The following is a 15819-nucleotide window of genomic DNA, read 5'->3' on the forward strand; positions in this document are numbered from 1 at the left end:
AAACCTAAGTCTATAAATATATTGATCCATTCGTTGATTATTTCCAAAATAGATTACTGCAATTCCCTTTTTTTCAATATACCGCAAAAAGAAAAAAGGAGGCTACAAATCATTCAAAACACTGCAATCAAACTAATTTATAACGCAAAAAAATTTGACCGTCACCCCTTTGTTGATAGACTCCCACTGGCTTCCTATTGCTCATTGAATCCCGTATAAAATATTACTGCTAGTTTTTAAATCTTTGAACTATAATGAACCTCAGTTCATCACTAGACTGCTCATTCCTTATAACGCTTCATGGAACCTTAGATCAGCATCAAAAAATTATTGGTACGAGAAGACAAGACATGTTTTCAATTATCGCCCCTACCTTATGGAACTCTATACCTCAGTACATTAGAGACATAAAGGACCTCATTTCTTTTAAAAGAGCTTTTAAAACCTATTTTTTAAGGAAGCTTTTAACATATGAATCTTAGATTTATAAATTTTGTTTTATTAACGCTAGGCTTAATATCCCTTAATTTTGCTTTTTTCCCTTCCCTGAGTTATTTTTTCCCTTAAATGTATATTTTCCTCCACAAATATATTGTAACTTTTCCCCTCTACCCGCTTGTTTCATGTGTGTTAACCCAGTATGTTTTTTTTTTTTTTTTTTAGTTTAAAGGTCAATGTATCTGTATTTATATTTTACCTGAATTGTACATCGCTTAGGTATTTAATAAGCGATTTATCAAGCACTAATAAAACTTGGAAACTTGGACAATCAAGCAAACAGTGGAGATTTTCAAGTGCACTTGTTTATTTCGAAACTCTGCTTTATTTGTGCGGTGACTCTTGTGTTTGACTAGGGTTGCTTGCAGTGTCTTTTGTGAAGTTATCTTATCTGTGATACGCTGTATTCTGCAGAATATATTGTGCTAATAATTAGGCTTCTGAGGCAGGTTATTTAGGCAGAAACACGTGCGTGTCAAGCCAGCGCACAAATAAAGCAGAATTTCAAAATAAACAAATACACTTGTGCATTTGAACATCTCCACTGTTTGCTTGTTTGTCATTGGATTGTAGAGGTGACTCTCCTAGTTTTTCCGAGCACTAGAAGACTTTCCATTAGTGCTAAAAACACAGTCTTTATTCATTTGAGTTGTTGAATTCTGTGTTTGAGAGATGAATGAACCATGGTGGTCATGTTCTGGTTTTTGCCATGTCCCTCTTGTAGGTTCCAGAGTTTGCAAAGGAGGTGGAGATACGAGCTTTGATTGAAGGTCAATTCATGGCTAAGAGGATCCATGCTGAGAAGCTAGGATACAAAATCGGTAAGTCTGAATAAGTGCATCATTTTATTATTACTCCTTGTGCCATCATTTTGCCTAAATAGTATGTCAGTTGAAGACCACGCTCCTGCTCATTGAGCTGGCTTGTTTATGGAGTAGTGCTTAAGTAGCATGCACAGTGACTAGCAAAAAACTTCCTAAATTTGTCCTGGTGACCAGTTACCTTTTCAGGAAACATGTATGCCTTAAGTTTGCATCACTGGGACCTACTAGGACAGCTTTCAGAAGGCCTGAACTAACAGAAGGCAGGGCAAAGAACATCTAAGATTGTAATTATTATTGGCAAGTCAAAGAGTTGTTTGAGAAGTTATTGAGAGAGCCCTGTTGTTCAGCCATGGCCACAAGCTGTCACAGCAATGCTTGGCCAATATGTATGGGATTTTTCTTCCTCTTTAGTTCCTGTCTTTATCATTTCCAGTACACCATCTAATTCCAGAAGTATTCAGAAATACAAACTTGACTTTCCTACTGTAAAGAGAATAAAAACTATATCCAATTTTTGTTGATCATTCGCCTTCTCATTTGTAAAAATTTGGAATGAGCTTCCGTCTGAGGTTAGATTACTTTCTCTATTATTAATCTTTCAGAAAAAGCTTAAAACTCATTTATTTCAGAAATCTCTAATAGATTCATCTGTTTCAAACCAACGTTTTTTGAGTAAAGATTATCTTTCATTCCTTACACGATTCATGAAAATTTTGTTAACCGAGTCGAGCCCTTTTGAGGGATGAATCAGTATATAAAACCAAAGATTGGATAAGAAGATATACGAAGAAGAAAACAGGCCAAATATGGGAGCTTTGAGGGAAATTAAATCCTGGGACTTTTTCTGCAATGTTCCAATATTGTAGAAAAACATCCAAATCATAGATCTGCCCTAATCCTACCCAAAGCACTTCAGACAAACAACATAGAAAACCATCCAAAAAAGTGTTTCAAAAATGGTAATTTAGCAAATAAAACATCCAAATGCCACTTTTCGCCATTTATTGGCTGTTTTTCTCATTTGAAAATGAGCCCCTATATCAACTGACTCACATTATCCAAATTTTTTCATGTCTTTGAAAATATTGTATATTGATGAGGCAAAATGTCCATTGACCCTCTTCCATTAAACCCATGTCTAACAATAATGTTGTTCATTAGACACATAGAAACATGACGGCAGATAAAGCCCAAATGACCCATCCTGTCTGCCCATCTGAAGCATCCACTATCTCTTCATCTCTCTAAGAGATCCCAGAGATTTCCTGAGGCAGATAAATGTCTTTTGTTAATGGGACCTATACGTGTGCAGCTGCCATTCAATAAGATGGCCAAATTCTAAATGTGGTCACTTCCATGTATATTTTTGGGGATGGACATACTTTCCAAAATGTATCTTGACATCTTTGTTGAGATTTCAATGACCAGAATTACACACAATACTTAAAGTACAGTTCCACAACAGAGCAATACAGTAGAAGCATTGTGGCATTTCAGTTTCATTCTCCGTGCCTGACCTATACTTTCTTGAATTAGACAGTCTTTGTCTCCACCACCTCTACTGGGAGACTATTCCATCATCTACCACACTTTGCAGGGCAAGCAGAGGCTTCCCCCATGTCTTAATAACAGACTATGGACTTTTCCTCCAGGAATTTGTCCAAACCTTTCTTAAAATCAGCTACACTATCTGCTTTTACCACAACCTTTGGCAACGCGTTCCACAGCTTAACTATTCTCTGAATGAAAAAATATTTCCTCTTGTACCCATTCTACTCCACTCAGGATTTTGTAGACTTCAATCATATCTCCCCTCAGCCGTCTCTTTCCAAGCTGAAGAGCCCTAACCTCTTTAGTCTTTCCTCAAACGAGAGGAGTTCCATCCCCTTTACCATCTTGGTTGCTCTTCTTTGAACCTTTTCTAGCACCGCTATATCTTTCTTGAGATAAGGAGACTAGAATGCAATACTCCAAGTGAGGTCGCACCATGGGGTGATACAGGGGCATGTAACCATCCCTTTTAAAATATTTCCTAGCAACTTGTTTGCTTTTTTGGCAGCCACCGCACATTGGGCAAAACATAGTAACATAGTAGATGACGGCAGATAACGACCCGAATGGTCCATCCAGTCTGCCTAACCTGATTCAATAAAAACATTTTTTTTAAATTTTTTTCTTCTTAGCTATTTCTGGGCAAGAATCCAAAGCTCTACCCGGTACTGTGCTTGGGTTCCAACTGACAAAATCTCCGTTAAAACCTAATCCAGCCCATCTACACCCTCCCAGCCATTGAAGCCCTCCCCAGCTCATCCTCCACCAAACGGCCATATACTGACACAGACCATGCAAGTCTGCCCAGAACTGGCCTTAGTTCAATTTTTAATATTATTTTCTGATTCTAGATCCTCTGTGTTCATCCCACGCTTCTTTGAACTCAGTCACAGTTTTACTCTCCACCACCTCTCTCGGGAGCGCATTCTAGGTATCCACCACCCTCTCCGTAAAGTAGAATTTCCTAACATTGCCTTTGAATCTACCACCCCTCAACCTCAAATTATGTCCTCTGGTTTTACCATTTTCCTTTCTCTGGAAAAGATTTTGTTCTATGTTAATACCCTTCAAGTATTTGAACGTCTGAATCATATCTCCCCTGTCCCTCCTTTCCTCTAGGGTATACATATTCAGGATTTCCAGTCTCTCCTCATACGTCTTCTGGCGCAAGCCTCCTATCATTTTCGTCGCCCTCCTCTGGACCGCTTCAAGTCTTCTTACGTCCTTCGCCAGATACGGTCTCCAAAACTGAACACAATACTCCAAGTGGGGCCTCACCAATGACCTGTACAGGGGCATCAACACCTTCTTCCTTCTACTGGCTACGCCTTTCTTTATATAGCCCAGCATCCTTCTGGCAGCAGCCACTGCCTTGTCACACTGTTTTTTGTCTTTAGATCTTCGGACACTATAACCCCAAGGTCCCTCTCCCCGTCCGTGCATATCAGCTTCTCTCCTCCCAGCATATACTGTTCCTTCCTATTATTAATCCCCAAATGCATTACTCTGCATTGAATTTTAGTTGCCAGGCATTAGACCATTCCTCTAACTTTTGCAGATCCTTTTTCATATTTTCCACTCCCTCTTCGGTGTCTACTCTGTTACAAATCTTGGTATCATCTGCAAAAAGGCACACTTTCCCTTCTAACCCTTCAGCCAGGGCCACCATCAGGGCAGTACCACCAATCCTGCATTCAGGGGCCTGGAGCTGACAGGGGGCCCGGGATCCCCCAGGGTCCTAGGCCACAGTCTAGGGGGAGGGGCGGTCCGCCCCACGTGGACAGGAGAGAGCTGGACGGGGGACCCGCGGAGTTCAATACATCTCGAGCCGTGAGGCTCTTCTTCTGTTCCTGCCTGCCCTGCCGCTCACATATAGCCGAGTCCCGCAAGTGTTCCCCGATGTCAGCGCTGACGTCGGAGGGAGGGCTTAAGCAAAGCCTGCCCTCCGACGTCAACGCTGACGTCGGAGAATACTTCCAGTCGGCTATTTGTGCGCGGCAGGGCAGGCAGGAAACAGAAGACAAGCCTCGCGGCTTGAGCTTAGTTTTGCTGAGAAAGTTGCAAAGATGGGCTGGGAGGCAAACGCGAAACACAAAAGGGGGGAGGGAGTGCGTTTTGGGCACAAGGCATGAACTTGGGAGAGAGGAAGGGAGGGAAAGAGATGCTGAGATGGGGGAGGGAATGGGTTTTTGGACACAGAAGGCATGGACTTGGGAGAGAGGAAGGGAGGGAAAGAGATGCTGAGGTGGGGGAGGGAATGGTTTTTTGGACACAGAAGGCATGGACTTGGGAGAGAGGAAGGGAGAGAAAGAGATGGTTGTGTACATGGGGAATAGAAGAAAGGAGAATTTTTGGTCATAGGGAGGGAGTAAGGTACAGAAAGTGGCATACCAGGGTGGGGGGGGGCGGTCCACCCCGCCCCGGGTTTACGTCCCAAGGGGGTGCACAGCTGGCCACCCTCCAGTGTTCTCCCTAGGCCGGCAAACTGCGGCTCTTTAGCCACTTGAGTGCCACCGCCGCCATCGGGAACAGGCCGGCGCCAAGTTCTCCCTGCTTTTCCTTGTGGGGCCGGCCAACTCTCGCCACTCGCGTCAATTCTGACATCGGAGAGGACGTTCTGGGCCAGCCAATCGCTGCCTGGCTGGCCTAGAACGTCCTCTCCGACGTTAGAATTGACGTCGGGTGGCGAGAGTTGGTCGGCCCCGCGGGGAAGAGAAGCAGGGCGAACTCGGCGCCGGCCTGTTCCCGATGGTGGCAGTGGCAGCCTATTCCCCAGTGGCGGTGGCAGCATTTTCCCAATGGTGGTGGCATAGAGGAGGGCAGGGAGAAAGAAAGAAAGGGGGGACAGGAAGCCAGAAAGAAAGAAAGGGGGCAGGGTGAAACAAAGAAAAATGGGGCACGGAAAGAGAGAGAGAGAAAGACAGACATACAGAACGAAAGAGGGTGTGGAAAGAGAAAGAAGGGAGCAGGGTGAGAGAGAGAAAAACACATACAGAAAGAAAAGGGGTATGGAGAGAGAAAAAGAAAGAAGGGGCAGGGTGAAACAAAGAAAAAGTTTGGGGAGGGAATGAGGTCTGAAGGAGAGGAAGCATACAGGAGGCTGAAAGAAGGGAAGAAATATTGGATGCACAGTCAGAAGAATAAAGTGCAACCAGAGACTGATGAAAGGTAGGAAAAATGGTTTTATTTTCAATTTAGTGATCAAAATGTGTCTGCTTTGAGAATTTATATATGCTGTCTATATTTTGCACTATGGCCCCCTTTTACTAAACCACAATAGCGTTTTTTAGCGCAGGGAGCCTATGAGCGTTGAGAGCAGCGTGGGGCATTCAGCGCAGCTCCCTGCGCTAAAAACCACTATCGCATTTTAGTAAAAAGGGAGGGGGAATATTTGTCTATTTTTGTATAGTTGTTACTGAGATGACATTGCATAAAGTCATCTGCCTTGACCTCTTTGAAAACCCGCGAAATATAAATGATAATTAACATTTTCTCTGCGTACAGCGTGCTTTGTGTTTTTAAAATTTTATTGTTGGTAGATCATTTTGACTTGGCCACAAAGGTAAGGGGGAGGGAGGGAGGGGAACTGCTGAAAGACATCTAGTAATCCTTGAAGGCTTGACTGTGCAGGGAATTATTTTTGTAAAATCATGTTTTGTTATGTGACTGGCATTATTTAGACTTTAATTTCTATGAATGAATAGAATGAAAATGATATAAATTACTTGCTTGTTTTTATGTGCATGTGCTGAAGGAAAGTGGAGAGAGAGTGGGCTGAGGACGCTGAAGGGAAATGGGGAAGAGAGAATGGAGAGAAGACGCTGATTTATAAATTGACAATTGTACAGAATATTGTTTCTTTTTTATATTCATCCATAGCTACATGTTAATGATGTGCTCATATGCACTTATTTATCATCATAACATATACATCATCATTAACATGCAGCTGTGGATGTGTAAGGACAGGCTGAGGAGGATGGATGGGAAGGAAGGAAGGTGCACATATCAACATATCGTACATTTTTAACATGCATGATGCAGCTATAGGCAAGCAGAGGAGGATGGAATCATACAGATGTGTATGTTCAGATATGCGCTCAGATGTGTAGTTTTTTCTGATATATTTATTAAGCTTACAGTATTTATAAAAACACATTTAATACTTGTTACAAAAAATATTGTGCAATTGTGATCTACTTCTGGCCTACAAACATAGAAACATAGAAAATGGTGGCAGAAAAGGGCCATAGCCCATCGAGTCTGCCCATTCCAACTAAGTGCCCGCCCCCCTGAATTTACTCCCCTAAAGATCCCACATGAGCATCCCTTTTTCTCTTAAAATCCATCACACTGCTTGCCTCACTCACCTGCAGTGGGAGCCTGTTCCAATGATCCACCACTCTTTCGGTGAAGAAGTACTTTCTGGAGTCGCTATGAAACTTCCCTCCCCTGATTTTCAGCGGGTGCCCTCTGGTGGTCGAGGGTCCCACGAGACAGAAGATATCATCTTCCGACTCGATGCGACCCGTGATGTACTTGAACGTTTCAGTCATGTCTCCCCTCTCTCTTCGTTCTTCAAGTGAGTACAGCCGCAATTCTTTTAGTCTTTCTTCGTATGTCAGATCCTTGAGTCCCAAGAACTTCCTGGTGGCCATTCGCTGAACCGACTCGATCCTCAGTATGTCCTTACGGTAGTGTGGTCTCCAGAATTGGACACAGTACTCCAAGTGAGGCCGCACCATGGATCTGTATAACGGCATGATGACTTCAGGTCTCCTGCTGACAAAACCTCTACGGATACAACCCATCATTTGTCTTGCCTTGGAGGAAGCCTTCTCCACCTGATTGGCAGCTTTCAAGTCGTCACTGATGATCACCCCTTGATCACGCTCTGCCGTGGTCGCAGCTAAGGTCTCACCATTTAGTGCATAAGTTCTATGTGGATTTCTCTTGCCCAGGTGCATTACCTTGCATTTTTTAGCATTGAAGCCCAGCTGCCAAGTCGTTGACCATCGTTCCAGCAGCAGTAGGTTCTGTGTCATATTGTCAGGTAACAAGCTTTTGCCAACTATGTTGCAAATTTTGGCGTCGTCGGCAAACAGTGATACCTTTCCTCTAAGTCCATGCGTCATATCACTTATGAATAAGTTGAATAGAATCGGGCCCAAGACCGAGCCCTGCGGCACTCCACTGAGCACGTCCGACGCTTCTGATGGGGTACTGTTCACCACCACCCTCTGTAGGGTGAATTATAGCTACTAGCACTATTATTTATTAGTTATTTATTATGCAGATGTTTGTTAGTTTGTTATTAGTTCAGTATTAGATATATGTTAGTTTAGAATAGATAGGTATAGATTAGTTTAGTTTAGGTTAGGTTAGGGCCCTGCTGAAAGAGTCTACCTTGACGTGGTTGCAGGCTTACAAATCTTTTGGTCAAAGAGTGCGGCGACAGAGAAAAGTATGTGTGTATTCGGCCCATGGAAGAAGGGGGGGAGGGTTGGGGGGGGAAGGGGTGCGTGGGGGGCCCAATAGGATTGCTCAGTAAGGGGCCCAGAAATTTCTGATGGCGGCCCTGCCTTCAGCAATGTCACTCACAAACATATTGAACAGGATTGGCCCCAGCACCGAACCCTGAGGGACTCCACTAGTCACCTTTCCTTCCTCCGAGCGACTTCTATTAACCACCACCCTCTGGCGTCTGTCCGACAGCCAGTTTCTGACCCAGTTCACCACTTTGGGTCCTAACTTCAGCCCTTCAAGTTTGTTCAACAGCCTCCTATGAGGAACTGTATCAAAGGCTTTGCTGAAATCCAAGTAAATTACATCTAGCATATGTCCTCGATCCAGCTCTCTGGTCACCCAGTCAAAAAATGCAATCAGGTTCGTTTGGCACGATTTACCTTTTGTAAAGCCATGTTGCCTCGGATCCTGTAACCCATTAGAGTCAAGGAAGTACACTATCCTTTCTTTCAGCAGCACTTCCATTATTTTTCCAACAGCTGAAGTGAGGCTCACCGGCCTGTAGTTTCCTGCTTCATCGTATTGTCTACAATGACACCCAGATCCCTTTCTCGGGCGCTAACCCCCAAGGTGGTTACGATCTATTTCCTATTGTCCCAGCTCTCCTATTCCTTTTATTCCCATCTTCCACTAACTCTATTCTCTCCCCCCCCCCATCTTCCATCTTCTCTCTCTCTCTCTCTAATATCCTAATAGTGCAGCAACTGCCATCCTGGGGACCTGGGTTCAGTTCCCACTGCTGCTTCTTGTGATCCTGGGCAGGCCAGTTAACCCCTGTATTATCCCAGGTACAAAACTTAGACTGTGAGCCCTCTAGGGACAGAGAAAGTACCTGCATATAATACGTACAGCACTGCTTATATCTAGTAGCGCTATAGAAATTATAAGTAGTAGCAGTTTACTTTCACCTTCCTTGTCTACCCTTGCGAGACTACAGCGGGAACTCACAGCAGCCCTTTTGGTTCATGGCTCTGCGCTGGAGCGCAGGAAGATTGCTGCTGCCCCACTTCACCGCTAGACCACCAGGCTTTAAAAGGTGTGGCGCACGGATGGTTCCGATTCAGCCCTAAAGTTTATTTGCAACATGTTTTTATTCACAAGGGGGCTGTGCCCCCTAGTTTCCGCAAATATGTGGGGGGGGGGGGGGAGTTTTTATTATGAGTTTTTGCCTCTTTGTCAATCTTCTTTTCATTTTCTCTTTTTGCCTTCTTTATCAATGCTTTGCATCTAACTTGTCAGTACTTAATGCTGCTTCCTCTTCTAATCCTTTTTCTATTTTTGGAAAGATGTTCTAAAAGAGGATCGTGCTACCTGTACTGGAAAAATGTATGGTTAATGTGTCTGTTTTTATTAAGTCACCGGACTGACTTGTTTGGAAAAAGCAGTCAGATTAAAATAGATTTTTTTCCCCCCATATTATGAGCCCCTGTATTATATTTTGCAGTGCGTGTTTAGACTGCGTAACTATATAATTGCACTTCAGATTTGCATTTTTATTTTAAGCAGTTAGTTTGGAACATCATGTTTGGCAAGGGCTTGGATTGTATCTTTTTGCTGCTGTTATGTTAGTAATAAATCCCTTATTCAGGGAAGTACCGTGGCCCATAGGCTCTGTGTAGACATAGCTAGAGTTTGCAGCGCTGCAGGGGATTTCACCCTGCTAAGGAACCTGTGCATTCTGAGTCCAGTTTTAAGGGTCTCCTGAATCCCCCCAGTGCTCCCGGCTTTTTCCTGGTCTCTCCAAACATGGGTTTTGATCATGAAGGCTCTCCCTAAAAGGAAAGGGAAAATAATATTGCACATGTAAAAGCCACAGTAATGAACATGTGATCGGATTCTTCAAGCCGCCTAATAAGAGGCCCTTTTACTAAAAGATGTTAGGCCATTAGAGCCAGATTCTGTAATGGGCGCTTAAAAAGATAGGCGCCTATGGCATGTCAATCACTCTTAGGCTTCCATTACAGAATCACGCTTAGTGGCACCTAACTTAAAACTCAGGTGCTTGTAATGTAAGCCAAGGTTTTAAAGGCCTACTGTACATTACAGGCACCTAAGAACATAAGCATTGCCGCTGCTGGGTCAAACCAGTGGTCCATCGTGCCCAACAGTCCGCTCCTCCGGCGGCCCTTGGGTCAAAGACCAGTGTCCTAACTGAGTCTAGTCTTACCTGCGCACGTTCTGGCTCAGCAGGAACTTGTCTAACTTTATCTTGAATCCCTTGAGGGTGTTTTCCCCTATAACGGACTTCGAGAGAGCATTTCATTTGTCTACCATTCTCTGGGTGAAGAAGAACTTCCTTACGTTTGTACGGAATCTATCCCCTTTCAACTTTAGAGAGTTCCCTCTCGTTCTCTCTATCTTGGAGAGAGTGAACAACCTGTCTTTATCTACTAAGTCTATTCCCTTCATTATCTTGAATGTTTCAATCATGTCCCCTCTCAGTCTCCTCTTTTCGAGAGAGAAGAGGCCCAGTTTTCTCTAATCTTTCACTGTACGGCAACTCCTTCAGCCCCTTAACCATTTTAGTCGCTCTTCTCTGGACCCTTTCGAGTAGTACTAGGTCTTTCTTCATGTACGGCGACCAGTGCTGGATGCAGTATTCCAGGTTGGAGTGTACCATGGCCCAGTACAGCAGTATGATAACCTTCTCCAATCTGTTCATGATCCCCTTCTTTATCATTCCCAACATTCTGTTTGCCCTTTAGAGAATCGCACTCAAGTCCTTCTCTGCCCCTAAACATGCCTACTTTGGTGTTAGTTGCCATTAGGTGCTTAAATTTTGTAGAATTACCCCTAAAAAGTTGCCTATCACACAAATAATTATTTTTTCAATTATGAGCTTGTTAAAGCTCATTTTTAAGCCAATTTATTAATTAAGGCCTGGATTCTCAAAATTACGCCGTTTGGAAGGCACCAATGGGTGCCCAAATGGCACCTAAGTTTAGTGTTTTAACTGGCCATTAACACTGCAGTAATTGACTGCGCCATTAAAAAAAACCCAAAAGCTAATTAAGAATAAAAAGTAGGCGGCTGAATCACGTCTACGCAGATGCCCCCTGGTGCCGAATGTCAAAAGAGATGTGGTTATGGCTGGGGTTGGCGTCTGGCACTGCTAAGTGTGATTCTGTGTCAAAGATAGGCGCTGGAAATGTGGGCCTGTAAAACCCTGGCCAAAATTTCTGGCGTCTATCTTTGACACAGACCGCGATTCTCAAAATGCTGTGGCAGTTTGAATGATGTGTGACCGGTGCCGGGTTTGTTTGTTTTTTTTTGGGGTGCCGGCCAGTTCCAGCACCATTTTGAGAATCTGGGCCTAAGAGCCTCACTTTAGATATCTATTTATTTAGGCTTTTAACTTTAGGCGCCTCTCACAGAATTTGCCTCTTAACCTTTTCCTATCGTGTGTCCCGGATGACGGGACATTCCAAAAAATGTCGTTGCCATCGTATGTCCCATGGTATGAGACATACAGTACACCTTCTACCTATCATTTGTCCCATCTATTGGGCCATTGTGTTTACAATAGACGTAAATGATAACGGTGAATAATACAAAAGTTTGCTAAAATAATTACGATTGGAACCAGCGTAACGTAAAATTTATTACGATAGGAAAAGGTTAATGCACAGTTAGGACTAAATTATATATGCAGTGCCAGAAACATCAGTATAGAATAAAAAAGTAATTAGTGTTATTCTATAAACCACTCCTAAAGTTAGGTGCAGTTTATAGAATGTGTAGTGGCAGGCCCTGTGACTAATATTTAAGGGTGAGCATTTACACCAACTGAGCGTGCCTAAATTCTGAGCAGATTGGGCTTGTTCTAGAACAGTGCATGTAATTTGTAGGAACACTCACAACCCTTTTATGGCCACGCCCCCTTTTAAGGTCTGCACATTGGGAATGTGCGCATCCCTTTATTGAATAAGCTTAGAAAGTTGCATGTGCTTGCTAGTGGCCAATTATTGGCATCGATTGGTTTATTAAACAACAATCAAGTTGTGCGTGCAGTTTGGTCGCATGGCCAAATTTGCACATGCAACTTTAGTTACCATAATATGGAATCCAAAGGTTAGTGCATGAAACGGACTACCACAGAAAAGCGCTAAAGCTTTTTATGGTATTTTGAGAAGAGGCGTGGCATGAGCAGAGAGTGGGCATGTATGCCTTAATCAGCCATCACACGCTTACTGGTTAATTCTGTGCAGGTACAGCATGCTGTTAACACTAGTGCACAACCTACAAAACAAAAAAACTAGCAATGGCCTAAAAAAGTGGTATGTTAAATCGGGGTTCAGCATGTGGGAAAATTCTGTGACCCAGCGTGTTAAGTCTAGATATCTGTGCACTTTTTTGAAAAGGCCCCTAAATTATTTATTCACTCTTACAGCATATGTGTGTAGTTAAGCCTGTGAGGCTCATAATCAGAATATCCAAATGTCCAAAACAGTGCCTAATTCGGCACTTGGATGTTTTTCTTGCCAAAATGTCCAAGTGCGATGATCAAAACTCATTTCCTGGACGTCTAGTAGGATGTTTTACCTCCTGTGCATCCAGAGAATAAAGGAGCGTGCTGGGAGGTTTGATATGAACGGGCTATGGGCGAGCTTTGGGCGGCCTTAGACTTGGACATCTTGCAGCTATAATCGAACGTTTTGCAGGATGTCCTGGACGGAAATTAAACGTTTCAGGTTAGATCTGTTTTAGAAGTATCTAAGTGCCAAAAAGGTGCTCCAACTGACCAGATGAACACTGGATGGATTAAGTAATGACCCTTCCCCCCACACTCCCCCAGTGGTCAAAGACCCTCTCCCACCCCACAAACATCTGAATTTAAAAGTCCATGCTTGTCTGTAGAACAACAGCATCTCTTATAGGAAAGCCTATTAGAGCATCACACAGGTGTCTTAAGTTGGGCTAGTGAATCATAGAGAGGAGGACCCAAACCCAAAAGCCACTCTACCCACTTTATGGTGGAAAGACCAAACCCCACCAAAATCCTACTCTACTGCCATAGAGGTTCACCATAAGGGCTATTGGGGTGGTAGCCAGGTGGGTATAGTGGGTTTTGGGGGAGTTTGGGGCAGTGCTCATTACAACTTTTAAGGGGGTTATGGTGAGATGTATGTGTGGCATTCTTTATGTGAAGTTCACAACAGTGCCTTCTAACATGTCCCACTGTTCTGTTGCCATGTCTATCATAATGCTGACCCCTCCCAAGTCCAAATGCAATTTATTTGAACGTTTTCAACTTGGATGATTTTTGGTTGAAAATGGGGTATGACTTTGGATGTTCTGGCAGTCTAGACATCCCAGTGACCTAGATGTCTAAGTAGACGATTTTCAAAAAATGTACGAGGTGTTCAAAAAGTGAGGAGTAGTGGCTCGTGGCCAGTAGGGGGTGATGTTTATGGGACGGTAATGGAATGGATATCAGAACATGATAGTGCAGTATTTTGTGGAGTTTTTCTACAAAAGTGCCTGGTTTTTCGTATGATTCTGGGTAATTCTAGTTAGATATAAGCATATGTGTCAGTTAAGGCCACGCCCAAATAGAAGCGTACGAAAAAAGGTGAATATAAATCTGAATATGGATGCAGTCAAAGCCAGAAAAATACAGATTAATATAAGGGAAAGCATAATAATATTTTTTTTATGTACTTTGCTATTAGGCTAGATCATGAAGGAAATCAAGAGATACATGGACTCCATTTTGGTCTCTGTTTTGCTATATTTTCTGTGCTTTGGAATTCATTTTGTGTCAGTGACCTTCTGTCTGCTTTGTTTTCTCTGCTTTTTCTTTGTGCAGTTTTCCCACTCCTAGCATCGTGGTGTTAATTGATACCAGATGTGCCTTAGACTAGTTAGGAAGACGTATCCTAAACTGAGATATAACATTTATTAAATATGAATGAATCAAGTTATGAATGAATGAAAGGGGGCCCCTGGAGTGATTTTGTGACTGTATTGAACAAAAGAATGGGTTTTGAAAAAACATATTATATATATTTGCAACCTAAAGAAATTCAAAGGGTATAACATCTGGAAATAATTAAGTCAGAAACTGCTGTTTCAGTCTCTAACATAGGAAGGCTTCTGTGTGAAGATCCATGAAATTTGAAACTGTCAGCTTAGGGAGAGCCCTCTTTTCCTCTAAGGCTGACAAATTTTCAGCACTGTTTGTATGGTTTAGAACATGTCAGCAGCTTGCCTGACACATAGACAAATTGTCTGAAATAAGTTTTAAGAATGATAAAGGAATATTGGAAATGTTATAAAATGTTAATGTATATTCAGAAATGAATGTAAACAGAACAAAAGTGATTTCTGAAACTTTTTTCTTTGTCTAACTTTAAACACCACCTTTGTTGATTTTTATTGGCTGTCAAACGGATGATGTCATACTGAGCCAAAAGTATATAATAGAGTGTCTTGAGATATTAAACTGAGCTCATTATCAGAAGGCCAGCATTTTGGCAACTATAACGACCTCCCACTAATGCAACTGGCCTTGGGATGTCCATGATAGCACAATAGCAACAATAAAATTGAATAGAGCCTTGCATTGGTATCCCATTTCATATTTTTTTTGTTATTTACACACCTTGAGCTTACTGAGTGCACGGGCGTCCAAATTCCCATGCTCAAAAGTTCCAGGATTGATTTTATAAAAATTTATTAAACAATCTTGACAACTTATACCATTGAGTTCCCTTCAAAGTACTTCCCTTCCCTACATATACACTTTTCCCAATGTTGTTTCCACTTCTGCAAACAGTCCTTAAATAAATCTTTAGAAATCACCAATAGTTGCTGCGTCAAATTTTGCTTCATGTCTGCAACGGTGTCAAATCGCTTTCCTTTCAATGTGAATTTAAGTTTAGGAAACAAGAAGTCAGAAGGTGCCAAGTCAGTAGAGTAAGGTGGCTGGGGAAGAATTGTCATCATGTTATTTACGCAAAATTCATGAATTTTGATGGCAGCGTGAGTGGGCACATTGTCATGATGCAGGAACCATGACTGCTCCCTTCAAAATTCGGGCCGCTTCCTCCTGAGTCTCTCATGGAGTCGTTTCAATACTTTCAGATAGTAATTTTGGTTGACAGTTTGTCCTTGTGGCAGAAATTTATAGTGAACAGCGCCACGATTGTAAAAAAAACACTGTTAACATCACTTTGACGTTCAATTGAACTTGCTGAGCTTTTTTCAGTCTTGGCAATGTTTTGGTTCTCCTTTGAGATGACTGAGCTTTGGTTTCCATGTCATAACCTTAGACCCATGTCTTATCATCAGTTATCACAAAATGTTTAATCTTCATTTGCCTGCACAAGAAGATTCTGACAGATCATGATGTGGTTGTTCTTCTGTCATCGGTCATCAACCATGGAACAAACTTTGCTGCAACACAAGACATCCCCTC

At 42.6% G+C, this 15819-nt stretch overlaps 1 protein-coding gene across 6 annotated transcripts in view; it reads left to right on the top strand.

Moving 5' to 3' along the window:
• The window catches only part of XYLB (xylulokinase), a 162742-nt gene that overhangs the window by 109519 nt on the left and 37404 nt on the right, over window positions 1–15819 (top strand). For all 6 annotated transcript variants that reach the window (XM_033931698.1, XM_033931697.1, XM_033931696.1 and 3 more), the window contains one exon: window positions 1223–1319. In XM_033931698.1, coding sequence (XP_033787589.1) covers window positions 1223–1319 — 97 coding nt within the window. The remainder of the gene's footprint in view (window positions 1–1222; window positions 1320–15819) is intronic.

Source organism: Geotrypetes seraphini, chromosome 2 (assembly GCF_902459505.1).
Source record: "Geotrypetes seraphini chromosome 2, aGeoSer1.1, whole genome shotgun sequence".
Classification (NCBI taxonomy): domain Eukaryota; kingdom Metazoa; phylum Chordata; class Amphibia; order Gymnophiona; family Dermophiidae; genus Geotrypetes; species Geotrypetes seraphini.